The 16,869-nt window shown below is 53.9% G+C and overlaps 1 protein-coding gene across 1 annotated transcript in view; it reads right to left on the bottom strand.

Moving 5' to 3' along the window:
* Positions 1-2,978: 2,978 nt before the first annotated feature.
* The window catches only part of ADAMTS16 (ADAM metallopeptidase with thrombospondin type 1 motif 16), a 162,221-nt gene continuing 148,330 nt past the window's right edge, over positions 2,979-16,869 (bottom strand). Inside the window, exons 19-23 of the mRNA XM_036845990.1 lie at positions 16,392-16,593; positions 16,091-16,285; positions 13,239-13,463; positions 3,927-4,074; positions 2,979-3,173 (exon numbers count right to left, since the gene is read on the bottom strand). Of these exons, the coding sequence (XP_036701885.1) occupies positions 3,058-3,173; positions 3,927-4,074; positions 13,239-13,463; positions 16,091-16,285; positions 16,392-16,593 (886 nt within the window). The 3' untranslated portion in view covers positions 2,979-3,057. The remainder of the gene's footprint in view (positions 3,174-3,926; positions 4,075-13,238; positions 13,464-16,090; positions 16,286-16,391; positions 16,594-16,869) is intronic.

The following is a 16,869-nucleotide window of genomic DNA, read 5'->3' as shown; positions in this document are numbered from 1 at the left end:
ATAGTAGTGTGTATCTGCTAATCCCACACTCATAATTTATCCCGCCCACCCCACTATCCCTTTTGGTAACCATAAGTTTGCTTTCTATGTCTGTGAATCTGTTTCTGTTTTGTAAATAAGCTCATTTGTATAATTTTTTAGGTTCCACATATAAGTGATATCATATGATGTTTGTCTTTCTCTGTCTGGCTCACTTCACCTAGTATGAGCATCTCTAGGTCCATCCATGTTGCTGCAAATGGCAATATTTCATTCTTCTTTATGGCTGAGTAATAGTCCATTGTATATATGTGCCACATCTTCTTTATCCATTCATGTGTTTTTTTTAAAGTATTTTAAGTAATTAATTAATTAATTAATTTTGGGCTGTGTTGGGTCTTCACTGCTGCGCACGGGCTTTTCTCTAGTTGCAGTGAGCGGGGGCTGCTCTTCGTTGTGGCACAGGGGCTTCTCATTGCGGTGGCTTCTCTTGTTGTGGAACACGGGCTCTAGAGCGCAGGCTCAGTAGCTGTGGCGCACGGGCTTACTTGCTCCGAGGCATGTGGGATCTTCCTGGACCAGGGCTTGAACCCATGTCCCCAGCATTGGCAGGCGGATTCTTAACCACTGCGCCACCAGGGAAGTCCCTATCCATTCGTCTGTTGATGGACATTTAGGTTGCTTCCATGTCTTGGCTGTTGTGAATAGTGCTGCTATGAACACTGGGGTGCATGTATAGACGTGATTAACATTTCACATTTAAATCAGTGGACTTTGAGTAAAGCCGATCATCCACCACAGTGGGGTGGGTCTCATCCAATCAGTTGAAGGTCCCAAGAGCAAAGACTGATGTTTCCCTGAGAAGAAGGAATTCGGCCTCAAGACTGTAACATAGAAACCCTGCCTGAGGGATCAGCTCGCTGGTGGGGAGCTTCGGTACCTTGGGCTGGCACGAGGTAAAGAGAGCCAGGAGGGCACTGTGCCCGCTGCTCTGAGAAGGGTCTGAGGCTCAGCGTGGGTGCCCTTTGGCCTGACTCTGTCTCGGGGCCGGGAGGGGCCTCTGTGCCCCGGTCCCACGTTCACCCACAGACTCTGCTGGGACGGCCACGCCGATGGGTAAGATCCAGCCAGCGGGATCTGAGTTCCCAGACCAGGGATCGAAATCAAACCCATGGCTGTGAAAGCACCAAGTTTTAACCAGTGGACAACCAGGAATTCTGAGATTCATTTTCAATGCGAAGTCAGTAAATGGTGGTTCCATTCTCTACTACAGGAGAAAAAAGCAGGGTATCACGGTGATGGTGGCCTCATGGAGTGAGTTTGGGAGTGTTCCTTCCTCTGCAATTTTTTGGAAGAGTTTGAGAAGGATGGATGTTGGCTCGTCTCTGAATGTTGATGGAATTCACCTGTGAAGCCATCTTGTCCTGGACTGTTGTTTGCTGGAGGATTTTTGATCACAGTTTCAATTTCAAAAAAAAAAAGAGAAACCCTGCCTGAGTTTCCAGCCTGCCGCTCTGCAGAACCTCTGCAGGCTCAAGGCTGCAACACCAACTCTTACCCGAACTTCTGGACTGCTGCCTGGCGTACAGGTTTTGGACTTGCCAGCTCCCACAATCGTGTGAGTCAATCCCTTACAACACCCACCCCCTCTATAAATATATTGTGCCTGTGTCTCTAGAGAATGCTGACTAATACAGCAGGGATAACAGGGTCAGGGGTCACCTTTCAATTAATCGTATCATCTCTAGAGAGGCTGCACCTGCCCTGCGCAGGTTGCAGGTGAAGCGGTAGAAAACCTGGTCCCTGGGCGGGATGACCCCGCAGCAGTGCCCCCCCCGCACAGGCTGCCACCCTCACCAACCGTCTTCCCTGAAGCCTCCTCAGTCGGGGGCACTTTCTCCTCAGACTGATTCCAGCACTTTCTACCGGGTTCTGGAGCCCCATTTCTCCCTCTCTGAGGCCAATTTCCCGGTCTCTGTGCCAAGCCCTCGCATCTCAGAGCAGACCTCATGAAGACTCACGAGCAGTTCAGAAGCACGCCGCACAATATAAAATTTATTATAAAACTTCAGCAAATATAAATATCCAGGTGCCATTTGGAATGGAGATCGCACCGCAAGAAAGGATTAAAAGCCACACGGATACTGACGGGAGGATGTCAGAGACCCGCCGCGCAGCTTTTCACCAGGAAATAGGCCTTCCTTCTGAATGGGTGTTACAAGAACCACCGAAACTTATGGAAGCATTTTTTCTGAAAACCCCGCAAAATACAGAAACGAAACACAGGGCTCCAAGGTCATCGCTTGATGTCTGCCCAAGTGGACCCACCACCAGTCCTCAGTAGGACGGTGGGGATGCGGTGTAACCGGTAAGTCTCTAATTCAGATACAGCCTGTAATTCTGTCACTTGAAATAGAAAAGCAGTAAGAAGTGGGTTTAAATAGGAAGACTCACTTGTAAATAACTGAGAAAGATAAAACGTAACATAAGAAGATTCTCTCCTCCAGCACACGAGTCTGAAAGGGACAGAAGCACCATGGCAGGGATCTCGTTTCCCCGTTTCCAGAGGCGAGGTCCCCGATCAGGATGGAGACCAGCTCCCCTGCCCAGGCCCCGGGTCCCTGTGCAGAGAAACTGCTCTTGGGGTAGGATGGGCCTGGGGACGCAGCCCAAAGCTGATCCCGCTGTCCGAAGGGACCTCCAGGTGGGAGCTGGGCCGGCATCCTTAGAGGCAGGCGTTCCGTACTTCTCCCTCATTTCCTGGCCTGCCTTCCTTGACAAAGCTCTGCAGTTCTAGGTGAGCACGTGTCCTGCTGCGCAGTGAGCCCTGCGGCCTGACTCCAGATCCCCACCTCCCCGAGAGCGTGTCCATGTGCCCGGGGATGCGCTCACACGCACGAGTCACACACACGCTCATGCGCTCACACACACACACACACACACAGGCATGCACGGAATCGTATATAAGAGCCCCGGATGGTTTTTCTTCTCCCAGCTTCCATCTTCCTTGGACGCACCCCGGTGTAGACCACGCAGCTCGCTGGTGCTGGACACAGGTACCTCCTGCACCCTGTCGGCTCACAGGTTGGACGCGGAGCACATCTTGCAGCACTGCTGGCCGTAGAAGTGATGGCTGCACATCCCGTGCTGGGGCACCAGCGTGCACCAGCGGAAGCGGTCCTCGCAGAAGGCGTCTGAAAGTGAGCGGTCCCCAGTTAGTCACCGTGCCAGCACCCCGTGCCTGCTGCCACTGGCAATAACTCCAGCACATCAAGGTAAACCTGTCATTGCCCTGAAGCTGCTGAAGGAGGGCAGCTCTTCAGGTCAAATGGGCCGTGTGGGTTGTGCTGTTTTCACAAGACCTTTCTTGGAAGCTTCCCGCAAAGTTGAAAGTTTCTGCTTTTTGTTCTAAACCCATCCACGTAACCACTCATCCACCCAAGGCGATGGGGCTTCTGTGGAATTGCCGAGTCCCTGACTGAGCCAGACCACTCATTCTCCTCCAGCCCCATTTTCTCTTCCAGAAACCTCGACAGATACACAGGGCATGGTCCCAGCAAATACCTGAGGCACCGAGGGCGTGTGCACAGGGATGGCGTTTAGAGCGCATCCAAGGAATAATCTGGGTTCTCCTTTACCTCAGGGGGAAAAGGCTGCTGTACTTAAAATCGGCTTCTCTGAATATAAGGAGCAGCAGTGAAACAGAAGTGATCTGATTTCCCAACCGTCTGAGTCATTTCTGGGGAGGCGTGAGAAGCGAGGGGTCTGCTTTGCGGGCTATGTCATGGGAAAGCTGGGGGAGGAGATGGAGAGAGAACCGGGGAGCCGACACGAGCCCCGTGACCTAGCGGGCACCCCGCACCTGCTCAGCCCTCTTAGGAGACACTCCGGAAACGGGACGGCCCCCCCGAAACGCCAAGGTCAAGCCGAGGGGCTCCGACACTCACCTTTCTTCTGTGCGATGGGGCAGAAGCGGGTGTTGCAGGCCTGGGAGGCCGCGGGCTTCTGGTGCGCAGAGCAGCCTGCGGCCGGCCGGCGGCCCGCCAGGCACTGCACGGACCTCGTCTGCATGCCGCCTCCACAGCTGGCCGTACACTGCGAGAAGCACAAGCGACAGTCGCCTGGGGCCACCAGGTCCTAGGGCCAGTTGCTCTCGCAAGCTCCCCCCCGCCACCGCCCCCAGGCTCCTCACGGTGGTCTGCCTCAACCACTGTGGGTCGCTGAGCAGATTCTGGATTTTTCCCACGTATGGACACTGGGGAGAGTGCCCAGAAGTCTGAATGTCCTTGAGTCATCAAGGGTCTGATGGACACCAAAAAGTGGCACGCATCTGGGGACACAGGCTATGGGTCTTTCATGAAATGTCATCACCAAGCCAGCCTTTCTGGTGCCCCTGACCTGGAAAAGCTTGACAAGCCAACTCCCCAGGAGTGGACACTCAGCCCCTTCCAGACCCCAAGCGCAGGGACTCTGCATGTCTGGAGGTTCCCTGGGCTCCTTCACATGCTCCCAGGAACTTTGTTTCCCGACGCCGAGGCCCCCGCCCTCTAAGGCACAGAGCACAGCGGAGCCAGAGTAGGAAGGAGAGCTGGGTCAGACCATCCCTCACCAGCGGGCTGGGCGCACACCCCACAGACCACAGCAGCGGGTCCGTCTGAGATCCACTGCCGGCAGTAAACCAGGAGGGACGTGGGTGATCAGAGAGACGGAGGAGCCCAAACTCGTAGCAGTGAATATGCCCAGAAAGAAGGCGACTCGAGGTCTAGACGGAAGCATGTGAATTGTGCTCAGACAAGGCTGTGAGTTCAAGACCGTTAAGAATGTAAGCAATTAAAGGAGCACCTGCAAAAAGTCGGGGTCAGAGAACGTTTTGGATATCCTGGTACCCGGGGGGTAAGCTAAATTGTTGCTTTAAAACACGAGGATAAAGCCGTGCAGATTTAGGGACACACATGACTCAGGCTGCTGCCAGAATGTACGGGTCCATGTGCCAGGACCCCACTGGAGCAGCCCTGGGTCTGGTCTTCCACAGCCGAAACAACCCGCAGCCAGACGCTGGCCTGCAGCCGGATGTTCAGGACCCGCTGCAAACAGAGCCTGGAGAAGTGGCTTTGACATCCCCTGGGATAGAGACTCGGGGATGGAGTAAGTAAAACGTCTCTACCTGCCCCTCGGGGGGGAGAAAAGTTGGAAACAGAGAGTCCTGAAAACTCATAAGCTGAAGGAATTGTTCCTTCTTCTTTTTTTTCTCTTTAGGGAAAGGATGGCTGGGCCCCTGGAGAGAAAATCCAGGGCTTTAGCTGATAAGCATGTGGGTTTGGAACATTCTGTGAGGCTTACCCCTTCTCTTCAAAACCAATTTCAGCGAAAGTCGTCAGTAGTTCAGTTTCAGTATACGACTATGGCAGCCAGGAAAACAGCAAGGTTGTGGGCAGACTGATGTCTGATTCCTGAGTCATGAGGCTCATCCGCGATAGAGCCAGACGTTTCCCACTGCCTATAACATCTTTCTGAACATTCCGGCAGAACCGCAATTCTGGCCTTGGCGCTTTGCACTCTGGTTCCAGGCCCTCGCTCAGCTCCCATCGTGGCCTGAGAACTTACAGGGCTGCACTGTCACAGGGTTCCTAGGGTCTCGTCGGTCACATCTTCCTCCGTAGGCGTTGAATGTCTCTGCCTTGTGTGTTGAGTTTCTTTCATCAACAGCCGCAGAGGCAGAATTCCACTCTTGTTAAAGATGTTATGCCTCAGTTAGAAATCAAGAGATCTGGCCAGCGTTTTGCATCACTTAAACAGCACCGAGTGGTTTGATTCTTTTTTTGTCATTGGTTAATTTATTCACAAAGAGGAATCATTCTCCTCCTCTTACCAGGCACTGTTCTAGGCTCCAGACACTAGTGGTGAACACAAGCAGCTTGCCCTTCCTCGGGGCACTTTCCAAAGCCGCTACTCAAAGCTCGGTTTCTGGACAAGCAGCCCTGGCAACAGCTGGGACCCTGTCAACATCCCTGCCCCCCACGTCCGGACGCTGCCTCAGAATCTGCACAACCCCCACATGATCCATAAGAACACCCAGTGTGAGAAGCACCGGTCTAGAGAGATTTTACACTCCCCGTGAGAGACATATTTTTAGGAAAAAAGCCTCCAAATAGCTCAAATTTTGTGTTTCTTCATGTAAACAGAAAGAACTAAGGTGTTTGGCTGCAGATTTTGAAAATCCTTCGCATTGATAAAACCAGAGATAGAGCAGGAGAGGGAAGAAAAAGAAGGAATCTGAAGAAGTTTATTCACTTTTTTTTTTTTTTTCTCCCCAGGAAGGAAAAGCTATGCAAGTGGTTCAGCTATATCATAAACATAATGGCCTCAAACTCAGCATGGGGTTTAGAAATCACATTCCAGATTTTCCACTAGATTTGCAGATGGGCTGATCCTAGGAATCTCTGTGCAGACTCCTGGGGTGGAGACCGAGGGGCTGGGGCTGCAGGAGGAGCGGGAGGCCAGCAGGTGTGGAGGGCAAGTCGTATGACGCAACACTGTTGGGAAAGGAATACTCAGTGGAAAGAGAGACCGGAACTCAGGTCTGAAGTCAAAGTCTAGGTCTTCTTCCTCAGCTTCACGGGGTTTAGCCTGAGCATCTCAGGCCATGTCCTACTGATGGCAGGACAGAGGCGGCCGCCGTGCCGTGCGCTGACGGTGTCCTGCATCTGCTCCCTGACCTGCAGAGTGACAGCTGCTGTCGCCCTCTGTCCAGACCCCCTGCTGCTGGAGACGCCCTCCGCGCCAGTGGCTCTCCAGCTCGAATGCGTGTCTGAATGAACCACAGGACTCAGCCAAGCAGAATGCTGGGGCCCAGGCCCAAAGCTCGAGCGCCAGCAGGTCTGGGCTGGGCCCGGGAACCTGCATGTGTGGCCACGCGGCCACGGGTCGGGACACACCCGGAGAACTGCTGTCCAGTGAGTGACCGGAACGACACCGGCAAGAGCACCTTCCTCTTCTATTTTCAGAACCGGCTTCAGTCACATTCAATCTAACAAAACTAGCACGTCAAGCTGGCCCGCGGCTTGACTGCAAACAGTTAGATGAGACCTGCCCCCGCGTGGCCCTGGCGCTCGCTCTCATCTTCAGTCCGTGGACTCTCCCCACCGCACCCGGCTCACTTCTGCTCGCCTTCCAGGGCCTCGGTGTGAATGTCCCCGAGCCAGAAAATGTGGAGGACTCCCACTCGGTGGGTGGGCGGGTGGTTCTGGGTCTGTTTGCTGAGGGGTGAGGGGGCCCCTCCAGACTCCGGGGCGTGTGGCTTCAGGGTGCCGAGCAGGGACACCACCACTGAAGAGCCGGGCGTGGACTGCTCACCCCACTCCTGGGGCCCCACGGCCTTAAGCCCCTCCCATCGCCTCTGGCCCTTCACCCCCACCTGCTGCTGCCGGTAACAGGGCCTGAGACCAGGGCTCCGTCCAAGAACCAAGGAACCAGATGGAGAAAAGCGTCGAGGCGGGATTCCGCGGGACGGGCCCCTGAGGTCTAGCAAGGAGGGTCTTCTTGTCACTCTAGAATTAAACGGCCTCCTGGAGGGTGACACACGCCCGTCCTCACCTGGACCCCATGCAGACCAGCACACTCTGCTTTGAAAGGGCCCCTGCAGGTTGGCCAGTCCCGCCCCCTTCCAGGGAGTCTCAGGGCAGACATCCACTCAGACAGACTCTACGGACATTGAAACGCTGAAAGACCTCTCCCTGCCGGATGTCCTCTGTGTGCCCTGTCGCCTCGGCGATCCCCGTGTTCCTAGGAGGATTGGCCACCCCTGTATCAGAGGCACTGCATAACCTCTGACTGGAGGAATGGGGGAATTGATGATTACTCTTCGTCATTATCAAAAAAACCCCAAAGATGCATTTTTAAATAATAACATTTGCCTCCGGGTTTGTTTTAAATTAGAGTGACTACTCTTGTTTATGTTATTGGTCTTCATGGAAAAATGCTAGTAGAAGGCGATGTCTGAGAGCTCTAAGTCCAGATTGATGTTCTACATGGTCTTAGTCTAAGGTAAATGTCCACCTGTCACATTCACAGGAACCTGTAAAACCACGGGGCTTCTTCCAGGGCAAAGTTCATCTCTCAAATGCAAGCAACAGTGAGTAAACAAATGCATGTTAACTGCAGAGAGCCAGACGTCTCACACCTTCATCTTCCTTCTGTGAAGTCTCTACAGGGGCGGGAGGGGGGCAGTTTCTTCCCTTATTTATCACCTTCGTGGATCTCTCCAAGTCTGGAGCTTCAGCCACCATAACTTCTCCCAGAGACCAAATGTCTACTCAGTCAGGATGGGACAACACACACGATTTCTGCTCTAAACATAGATGGGGCTGTGCATTTTTGTACGAATTCAATTGGTCACAGGCAGACTCCCTCCAGCTCAGGCGACCTTATCCATCAATGTCAACAAAACGGTTCCTGTTTTCCTGTGCACCCTCATAATTCGAACAGGATGAGAGCAAATTATTAGAGCTGGACGAATGAATCAAGGGTGCAGGACAGCCCTCTGTGATGGACTGACCACACTCATCCAGACCAAGCCTGCTGAAGTCTCCACATGTTCTGTGTGTGCCCGTGTGTGTGTTCATGTGTATGCCCATATGTGTGAGTCTGTGCATGTGTGTGTGTTTGATACATTGTTGCAGTCATAGTTGCCAAGATGGAAAACCCTATCGATGACGTCTGGGACATGGCTCTTTGCCCCTGAGAGCCCAAGGGTCTCCACATCAACTTATGCACAGTCCTGGTGAGGAACCCTGGAACAAGACAGGGCCCTGGCACTCCAGCACTGAGAACACACCCAGTCTCTGTCATGTAGAGTCAGACACAGTCCAGCAGGTGTTCGCACTTAAGCCTTTCCAAGACCAGTGTGTGATCCACTGGATGCTAAGCCCAAACGACCCAAATGAATGAAGTCCGTCCTGCCAGGCGATGCACTACTAACCAAAATGATAAGCCGGGCCATTGAGACCAACAGAAACTCTCCTGATCAGACAACAGAACCCACCATCTTCCAGCTGTTACAGGAATAACCTGTCTGGGGGCAAAGCTGAGCCAGGCACTGGCCATGCATTTCTGTCCCACAATTTCCCACGATTGAAGGGTGCAGAGCCTTGGGTACAAGAGCTCACAGCAAACATCGCCTTTGAGTTATTACTCCCAAAAGTTATGGACTCGGAATGTAATAGATGAGTCACACTGGATAAGATCTTCAAACAGCTTATGATAAAAATGACTTATTAGACAGACAGATTGAATATTTCAGGCTGGTGAAAACTATGCAAGATGTATTTTTAGGTTTTAGGTTTTGGCTTAAATTAAAAAAGGATAAACCTTGCTTTTCTTTTTCTAAATTTGCCTGAAGTCTCTGAATTGAGCAGAGTGGGGTGAATACTGGCCTGATTCACTCTCAGTAGCCTCAGTCTCCCCACGGACAGAGGGACCACGGTCTTGGGAACCACCTGTACTTGTCTCTGACTCACATTCTCAAAAAGACAGAGAAAGCGAAGCATCTGCCTCAGAAACAACTCGACTCAGCTTCTTAGCTCATCCAGCCCTTCACCTTGCTGGAAAGCCTGTGCACTCAGAGGAAAATTGAAGGGAAAAGTGTGTAGCTAGTCATACTTTTGACCTACTTAAAACAGCAAATGCTTGAAAAGGATATGGTTCAAATGCCCCCTGGTCCAATATTCTAAATTAAACAAATTCTAATTTAAATACCATTTGGGGAGGGGTTCATATATTTGTAAATGAAAAAGCAACATCAAGTTTGAAGATAAGAGGAACCAAAAGCAAAGCAAGAACACAGCTAGAGGGCAGTGCATACAGTGGGTGGAAGGTCTTTCTGTCTCTTCCTCTCCGAGGACTGAGGGATGGTTTCCTTCTGCAGAGCTCAGAGTTTGGGATCAGGGATATGGCAGAGGAACCAGAGGGACGGCAATGGCCGGGCTGGGATGTTGTGATTTCTAAAGAAGATTATTGATTACCAGCCAATGCTGGGCTCACATACACAGCAGAGCTCCAACAGAATGAACTGGGGTTTCATTTGGGGGGATTTTGAACTGGTTTTATTCTAGTAAAATTTTAGCTAATACTGAAAAAAATTCCGTGATGGATTAAGTTGGTTCCAATATATATTTCTGTTTGTTTCCTTTGGGCTTAGATAAAAATAATAATTCTGTGTGATTTTTGCTCTGTCAAACTTGTTCATTTCAGGTTTGCATTCAGGGTTGGGTTTACGTCAGAAGACTGTTCGATAGAATTGTTGGTGGCCGGCACACATGAGGGAGGGTGGGTGCCATGCTGGGGGACCCCGGTCTGTGGGGAATCAGGAGAGCTGAGAGTGAAAGAGCCCACCGCCCGTCACCTCTTGGCCATTCCTGGATCAAGGGACTGTGGGTCACAGAGCCTTGAGGTCTCCCCTCTGAGACTCATGTTCCTCCTGCTGGAGAAGCCCCTGTGCTGGCGGACACCATGGTATTGTCGGATTCAGCTGCTGTAGCTCACATGCCCACTGTCCTCAGACTCCAAGCTGGGCGAAGAGGAATGTGAAGGCACTTAAGACACAGCCCTTGCTGCTGGGAGTCACCCTTGGCAGGGGTGGTCAGGAGGAAACATGATGGGACAAGGACACAACTGAAACTGAGCAGCACCCTGTCGGGCCTTCCTGGGGACAGACACCCCTGGTGTCCCCCACCTCTTGTTTGTAGAAAAGCTTTAACCTCCTAGGCCTTCCCCAAGTTCCAGAAATTAAAATTTAATGAGAAGTTAAAAAATGCAGAAACAAAGGAAAACAGTCCAGCAAGACAAAATATTAATAGTTTAGCCATAAGACAAAGTCAAGGACCTTTGGTTCCTCCTCAAGGGCTACAGATAACATCCTGAGCCGTGTCCTTTTGTTGTTTTGCAGACACTGAAACCCCACCAGGTGGAGAAAGTTAACTGCATGCTGACCACCAACCAGCACATAGAGCCCATACCGGCTGGGGCCAGAAAATCGGCAACTGAGATTCCTAAAATACCACCCTGTTACCTCACCATCAACCAATCAGAGAACTGTGAACAAGCTGATCATGTACCCCACAACCCTCTCCCTCAGTCTTTAAAAACCCTTTCCTGAAAGCTGTCAGGGAGTTTGGGTCTTTTCGAGCTTGTTCTCCTTGCTTGGTGCCTGCAGTAAACACTGTACTTTCCTTCACCACAAAATGGTGTCAGTAGATTGGCTTTGCTGTGCATTGGGCAAGCAGACCCAGGTTAGGTTCGGTAACACCAATAACCACAGTGTTAGAGGCTCAGGGCTGCTGGAACAAATGACCACAAGCTGGGGGGCTTGAAACAGCAGAAACAACTCTCTCAGTTCAGGAGGCCAGAAGTATAAAATCAAGACATTGGCAGAAGGAGCAAGTTCCGTCTCTTCTGGAGGTCCTAAGGGGGGATCTGCTCATCCTTTTCCAGAGTCCGGCGGCTGCCGGCAATCCTGGGTGTTCTTGGGCCCGTAGCTGCATCAGTGTGACCTCTGCCTCTATCGTCACATGGCCTTTCCCCTGTGTGTCCTATAAGGACATGGGTCATTGGGTTAGGGTTCACCCGAATCCAGAATGACCTCATCTTAGCTAATTAAACCTGCAAACTTCCTATTTCTGAATAAGATCGCACTTTGAGGTCCCGGGTGGACATGAGTTTTGGGGACACTGTTCACGGCAAGATGCAGGACATGCCCAGGAGGCAGGGTGTGGTGTCCCTTCTGAGAGGAGCCACGGACAGTGGCCGTCATGGTGCGCGGGCCTCAGGAAAGGGATTTTGCATCAGGAGGGACTGAAGATGGGTCCCGGAGGCCAGGAAATACGTGAGGAGACTCAGGTGGAGGGAGAGCTGGTCAAAGTCAGGCACCACTGGTCCCGTCTGGCTAAGCACTGTGGTTGCACCAGTCACGCCTCCTGCTCGGCCCCTGGCTGGCACTGATTTCCACACAGAACACTGACGTCCTTTCCAGGACAGGTGGTGCAGACGAGCGTGCCTTGCCTGGGGTGTGGCCTGCCCCACTGGCAGATCCATAACAGTAATTGTTCAGTCCTTAGTAAAACTTACCCAGATCAACACTGGTTCCACATTTCTGTGGAGCTGGGGACCCAGCAGCCTGCTTCTTTAGGAGCTGGTCTGGCCACGTCCCCGCTGCTTCCTCTGGGAGCTTTCCTCCCTCATCCCATCAGGTACACAGACTTGGGGAGATCCTCAGTGACCAGAAACACACGTGCTCCAGCCTGCCCGCCGGCCACATGGGCTGGGTGTGCTTGTCTCAAATGCGGTCCCGGGTAAGCAGGAAGAGGCATGTGGTTGGTGAGGGAGAATGGTCTTTGGTTTTTAAAGATGATGCCACTACACATGGTTTTTCAACAGGGCATGGAATATCGATGACAGTGACAACAAAACCCCAGACATGTGTGAGCTATGACTGCGCTGGTGGGGGTAGTCCTCTAAATAAGGACCAGAAGCGGCTGCCCTGAGTCACTCATTTTTTAAAAAAATTTATTTATTTAATTTATTAAAAATTTTTTTTGGCTGCGTTGGGTCTTTGTTGCTGCACGCGGGCTTTCTCTAGTTGCGGCGAGCGGGGGCTACTCTTCGTTGTGGTGCACGGGCTTCTCCTTGTGGTGGCTTCTCTTGTTGCAGAGCACGGGCTCTAGGCGTGCGGGCTTCAGTAGTTGCGGCTCGTGGGTTCAGTAGCTGTGGCTCTCGGGCTCTAGAGTGCAGGCTTAGTAGTTGTGGCGCACGGGCTTATTTGCTCTGCTGCATGTGGGATCTTCCTGGGCCAGGGCTCGAACCCGTGTCCCCTGCATTGGCAGGCGGATTCTTAACCACTGCGCCACCAGGGAAGCCCCCCTGAGTCACTCATTGAATTTGTTTTTCGTTTAGAATTCCACATTCAGCAAACATTCTGTGAATACTCAGTATGGGCTCGGTGCCCTGGTAGGCACTGGGGACTGTATACATAAAATGTACATGTATGTATGTATGTATATACCCACCTATTGGTGTGTATGTAGGATACACAGTAAAACACTTAGCAGGACACTTGCCACAAAGCGACCTCTCGGTAAATACCAGTCGGGATGGTTGTTTTGTGACTGTATCTGCTTTCGAGCAGCTCACATCCAGCAGGAACCTCTCCACCCAGGCCAGCCACCAACACTGAGCAGGGGCTCTGCCCGCCCTCCCTTCACCCCTACCTGAGACCAGGGCGAGGCAAACCAGCCGGCCTGTGGGGAGCCTGCAGCCGCGAACAGGGGGTGCTTAGGGCAGGGAAATGGGGCGCAGATGCGTTCCAGCTCCAGGTGGGGCTGCGGTAGGTGCAAGCACTTCTTCGAGGCCAGCTCGCGGTACTTCCCAGAACTGTACTTCTCAGCACATTTGAAGAATCTTTTCTGTGTTCCTCTTTCACACGTAACAGAGCACTGAAAAGAAAAGACAACGAAGGATGCGAGTGAGAGGTATTTCTCCTGTGGCGGCTGTCTGTTCCACAAAGTCGTCGAGTCAAGAAGCGTCCCGATTGTATCAGCTTGACCGTTTACCTAAGTGTAAATGGCCAGTGGAATATATGGGACCTTGGCACGTTAAAAAGTTGTTACAGTATCTGCCATAAAAAGGAAGAGCTTGCGGTCACAGTGGTCTAGCACTGGGGGCATGCGTTGGGGCAGGGCAATCAGAAACCGTGAAGAGAGTAATTCTGGAGCTACTGCTTCACTGGGAAATTTAAATGTTGGGCTGTAACTGATACCAGAATGCACTGAAATTTAATAGCTCCACGTGTAGCTCCATGGATTCACATCACCCAACTGCAGCGTGATGCTGGCCCCTAAGGCAGGGGCAGGCAGGGGAAACCCAGGGCTCACAATCACCCTCAGAAAGCCGAGTGCTGCGCTGAAGAGAGCGAGCACAGACAGCAAACCTATTCGGTCCCACGGTGATGTGCTCTGAGCCTGAGCTGTCACTGCAGCCGGACCCTCCGGCATGGGCGGTGGGACCCTGGGCAAATCTGTGGCCAGGCGGAGGCTGCAGCCACCTGTCACAGAGGGATGACACAGAAGACCAAAAGGCCGGCTCGGAGGTCACGGGGAAGGTCCCAGTGGCTGGCATTGCTGCCTTGGGCTGACATGTCCGCAGGTCACATAAGCGGAGGAGCCCAGGTGCCCGGGTTCTGGCCTCACACTCATGCTCAGACCTGGCTTACAGGTGTGCTCAGTGTGTCCTGATGCCAGGAAGGAGCTGGAGGACTCCTCCCAGGGCCTTGCTGGGGCCATGCCTAAGAGAGAAGTTCTGGGGTGTGTGTGCGTGTGTGTGTGTGTGCGCCCGCATGTGTTATACATTCAGTGCAAGGGCTTCCCAGGGCGACACCTCCCAGACACTATGCAGCCCAAGTTGCTTCCTTCCTAACGACTCAGCCTCTGGGGATACGCACAGAAACCATAGTCTTCTAACGACAGCGCGATTCAGTCCTAGAGACGCTGATGTTCCCGGGTCCCAGGCGAGAGAGGACCAGGAATTCTACCTTAGCAGCAGCAGGCTTTATCCAAGAGCGACGCTGTTTTCAGTTTTCAGTGGCATATGGAATGTTGTCTCACCCGGGTTAAATGCCCTGCTCGGCACAGCAGCCCTTTATTGATTCACTCCTCCCTCCTGAACAGGTTGCCATTGGAGGTGGGCGTAGGGGGCTGTGGCCCTGAGCCTGCCCCTGAGGGCGCGGGATCCGGGAGCTGGGGCCTTTCTTCTCATGCCTGCTATGCAAAGGCAGCCCCGCAGCTGGGATTACAGGCGAGCTCCCGAGGGTGGCGGCGGCTCCTGTTCTCTGGGCTGCTGGCTTTCTGATGTCCTCTGTGCTCTACTGACTCCCGTGCCTCCGAGTGATGCACACCTCGATGAAAGAGCCTCTCACAGGCCGCTCAGGCAGCCCCTGGGCTCGCTGCGCCAGGGGAGGGGCTGGCATGGCCTCCCGACGTCCCCTCCCGGGCACGGGGGTGGGCAGCTCTGTCTGCTCCCCACAGGGTGTCCGGCCCCCACCTGGGCCAAAGCGAGTCACAAAACCTTTAACACGCCAAGCTCGCGTTTCCAAATGCTGGTCTCAGAGAAGCAGGGCTGGGACAGCCCCCCGACAGTGCAAATGAGGGGCTTCCCAGCCTTCAGCAGCACAAGGCATCGGGCAAACCCAGCCCAAGCAGTCTCTTCCCCAAACGTGAAGCCTGCCTGTGCACGCTCCTCCCAGGCAACGGGTCCTCTGTCTCCTGAGGTCACCCACCTGCTCTACTACCTAAGCATGGCCTGGGAAGTGGCGGCAGCTGTTCTGGGTGCAGTGGGTGCCCCCACCCCTGGTCAGCGCAAGGGACACCCCTCCCCTCACACCTGCACCCGTTCACCCACTCAGTCTCTGCTCAACACGAGGGAGTGATGACCGCGTGGATGACCTGGGTGAGGTACTCCAGGGATGCGATGAGAAAGCCGAAGGACACGCCAAGGAGTGGGTGCCAGGAGGGAGGACTGAATACCAGGGGGTGGGCAGGGACCAGAGACCCGGGGGAAGAAGAAGCAGAGAGACCAGACGAGAGGCAGCTCCAAGGCAGGAGCTGGTCGACCCAGTTTCATCTGGACCTGGTGCACCCACCTGGGACCTGGAGCACTTACCTGAACCAGTGCATCCACCTGGGACTCGGCACACCTACCTGGGATCAGTGCACCCAACTGAGGCCAGTGCACCCACCTGGCACCAGGCACACCTACCTGGACCAGTGCACCCACCTGGGACCCGGCACACCTACCTGGAATCAGGTGCACCCACCTGGGATCAGTGAACCCAACTGGGGCCAGTGCACCTACCTGGGACCAAATGCACCTACCTGGGGTCCGTGCACGTACCTGGAACTAATACACCTGCCTGGAACTAGTGCACCTGCCTGCGACCAGGAACACCCACCTGGGACCCGGCACACCTACCTGGAATCAGGTGCACCTATCTGGGGCTAGTGCACCTACCTGGAATCAGGTCCACCTACCTGGGATCAGTGCACCCACCTGGGACCAGTGCACCTACCTGGGACCAGGCGGACACAAGCCACTGCAGCTTCTTGTGCTTGTGGCAGCGCCCGAGCAGACAGGCCTCGTGAGTCCTGGGCTTGGGCTCCGAGGTGCAGACAGCGTCGGGCAGCAGCTGCGCCCTGGCCAAGGGGTTGGTGCTCTTACAGGCCACGGACCTCTTCCTCCACCCCTTCCCGCAGGTTCGAGAGCACTGCACGGGAAGAGCGCGTCAGCTCCCGCAAGGCCCGGTAAGACTCCAGCCCCACGTTGCCTAGGAGGGGCCCCGCCGCCCCCCTACGCCGGCCCTGCCCCGTTACCTCCGCCCAGGGTCCGGCGCTCCACGCGGGTGGGCAGCTCTGAGGCTGGCAGGCCTGTCGGCTGGAGGGCACGGGCTGAGGACACAGGCTGGCAGAGACCCGCTCCGATTTGTAGTGTGCCCGCCGCGTGCACTGGACGGGCCGGCTCTGGGTGCCTCCACTGCACGTCCGGCTGCAGGCGCTCCAGTTCCCCACGGACCACCTGGGGGGCAGAGAGACCCACAGTGAGGGGCAGTGCCGGCTCTCCACAGTGGAGGGCCGCGTCTGCGCTGGCATTGACCTGCATCATTTCCCACCTACTGTCCGTAGGTGCACAGCTATTTTCAGTCGCCGGGCAGTCTCCCTGGGCCCCTGCCCCTTCTAACTTCCCCGATTAGCATTCCTGATGGTCATGCTTCCCCTCCCTTGGCTTTCAGGTTCCTTGTACTTGGAAATAACTCCCCTCAACAGTGTGTCTGTTCCCTTTTTTCTAAAGAAA

Source organism: Balaenoptera musculus, chromosome 3, assembly GCF_009873245.2.
Source record: "Balaenoptera musculus isolate JJ_BM4_2016_0621 chromosome 3, mBalMus1.pri.v3, whole genome shotgun sequence".
NCBI classification, from domain to species: domain Eukaryota; kingdom Metazoa; phylum Chordata; class Mammalia; order Artiodactyla; family Balaenopteridae; genus Balaenoptera; species Balaenoptera musculus.
Note: the sequence above shows the minus strand (reverse complement) of the source record. Positions and strands in the feature narration are given on the sequence as shown.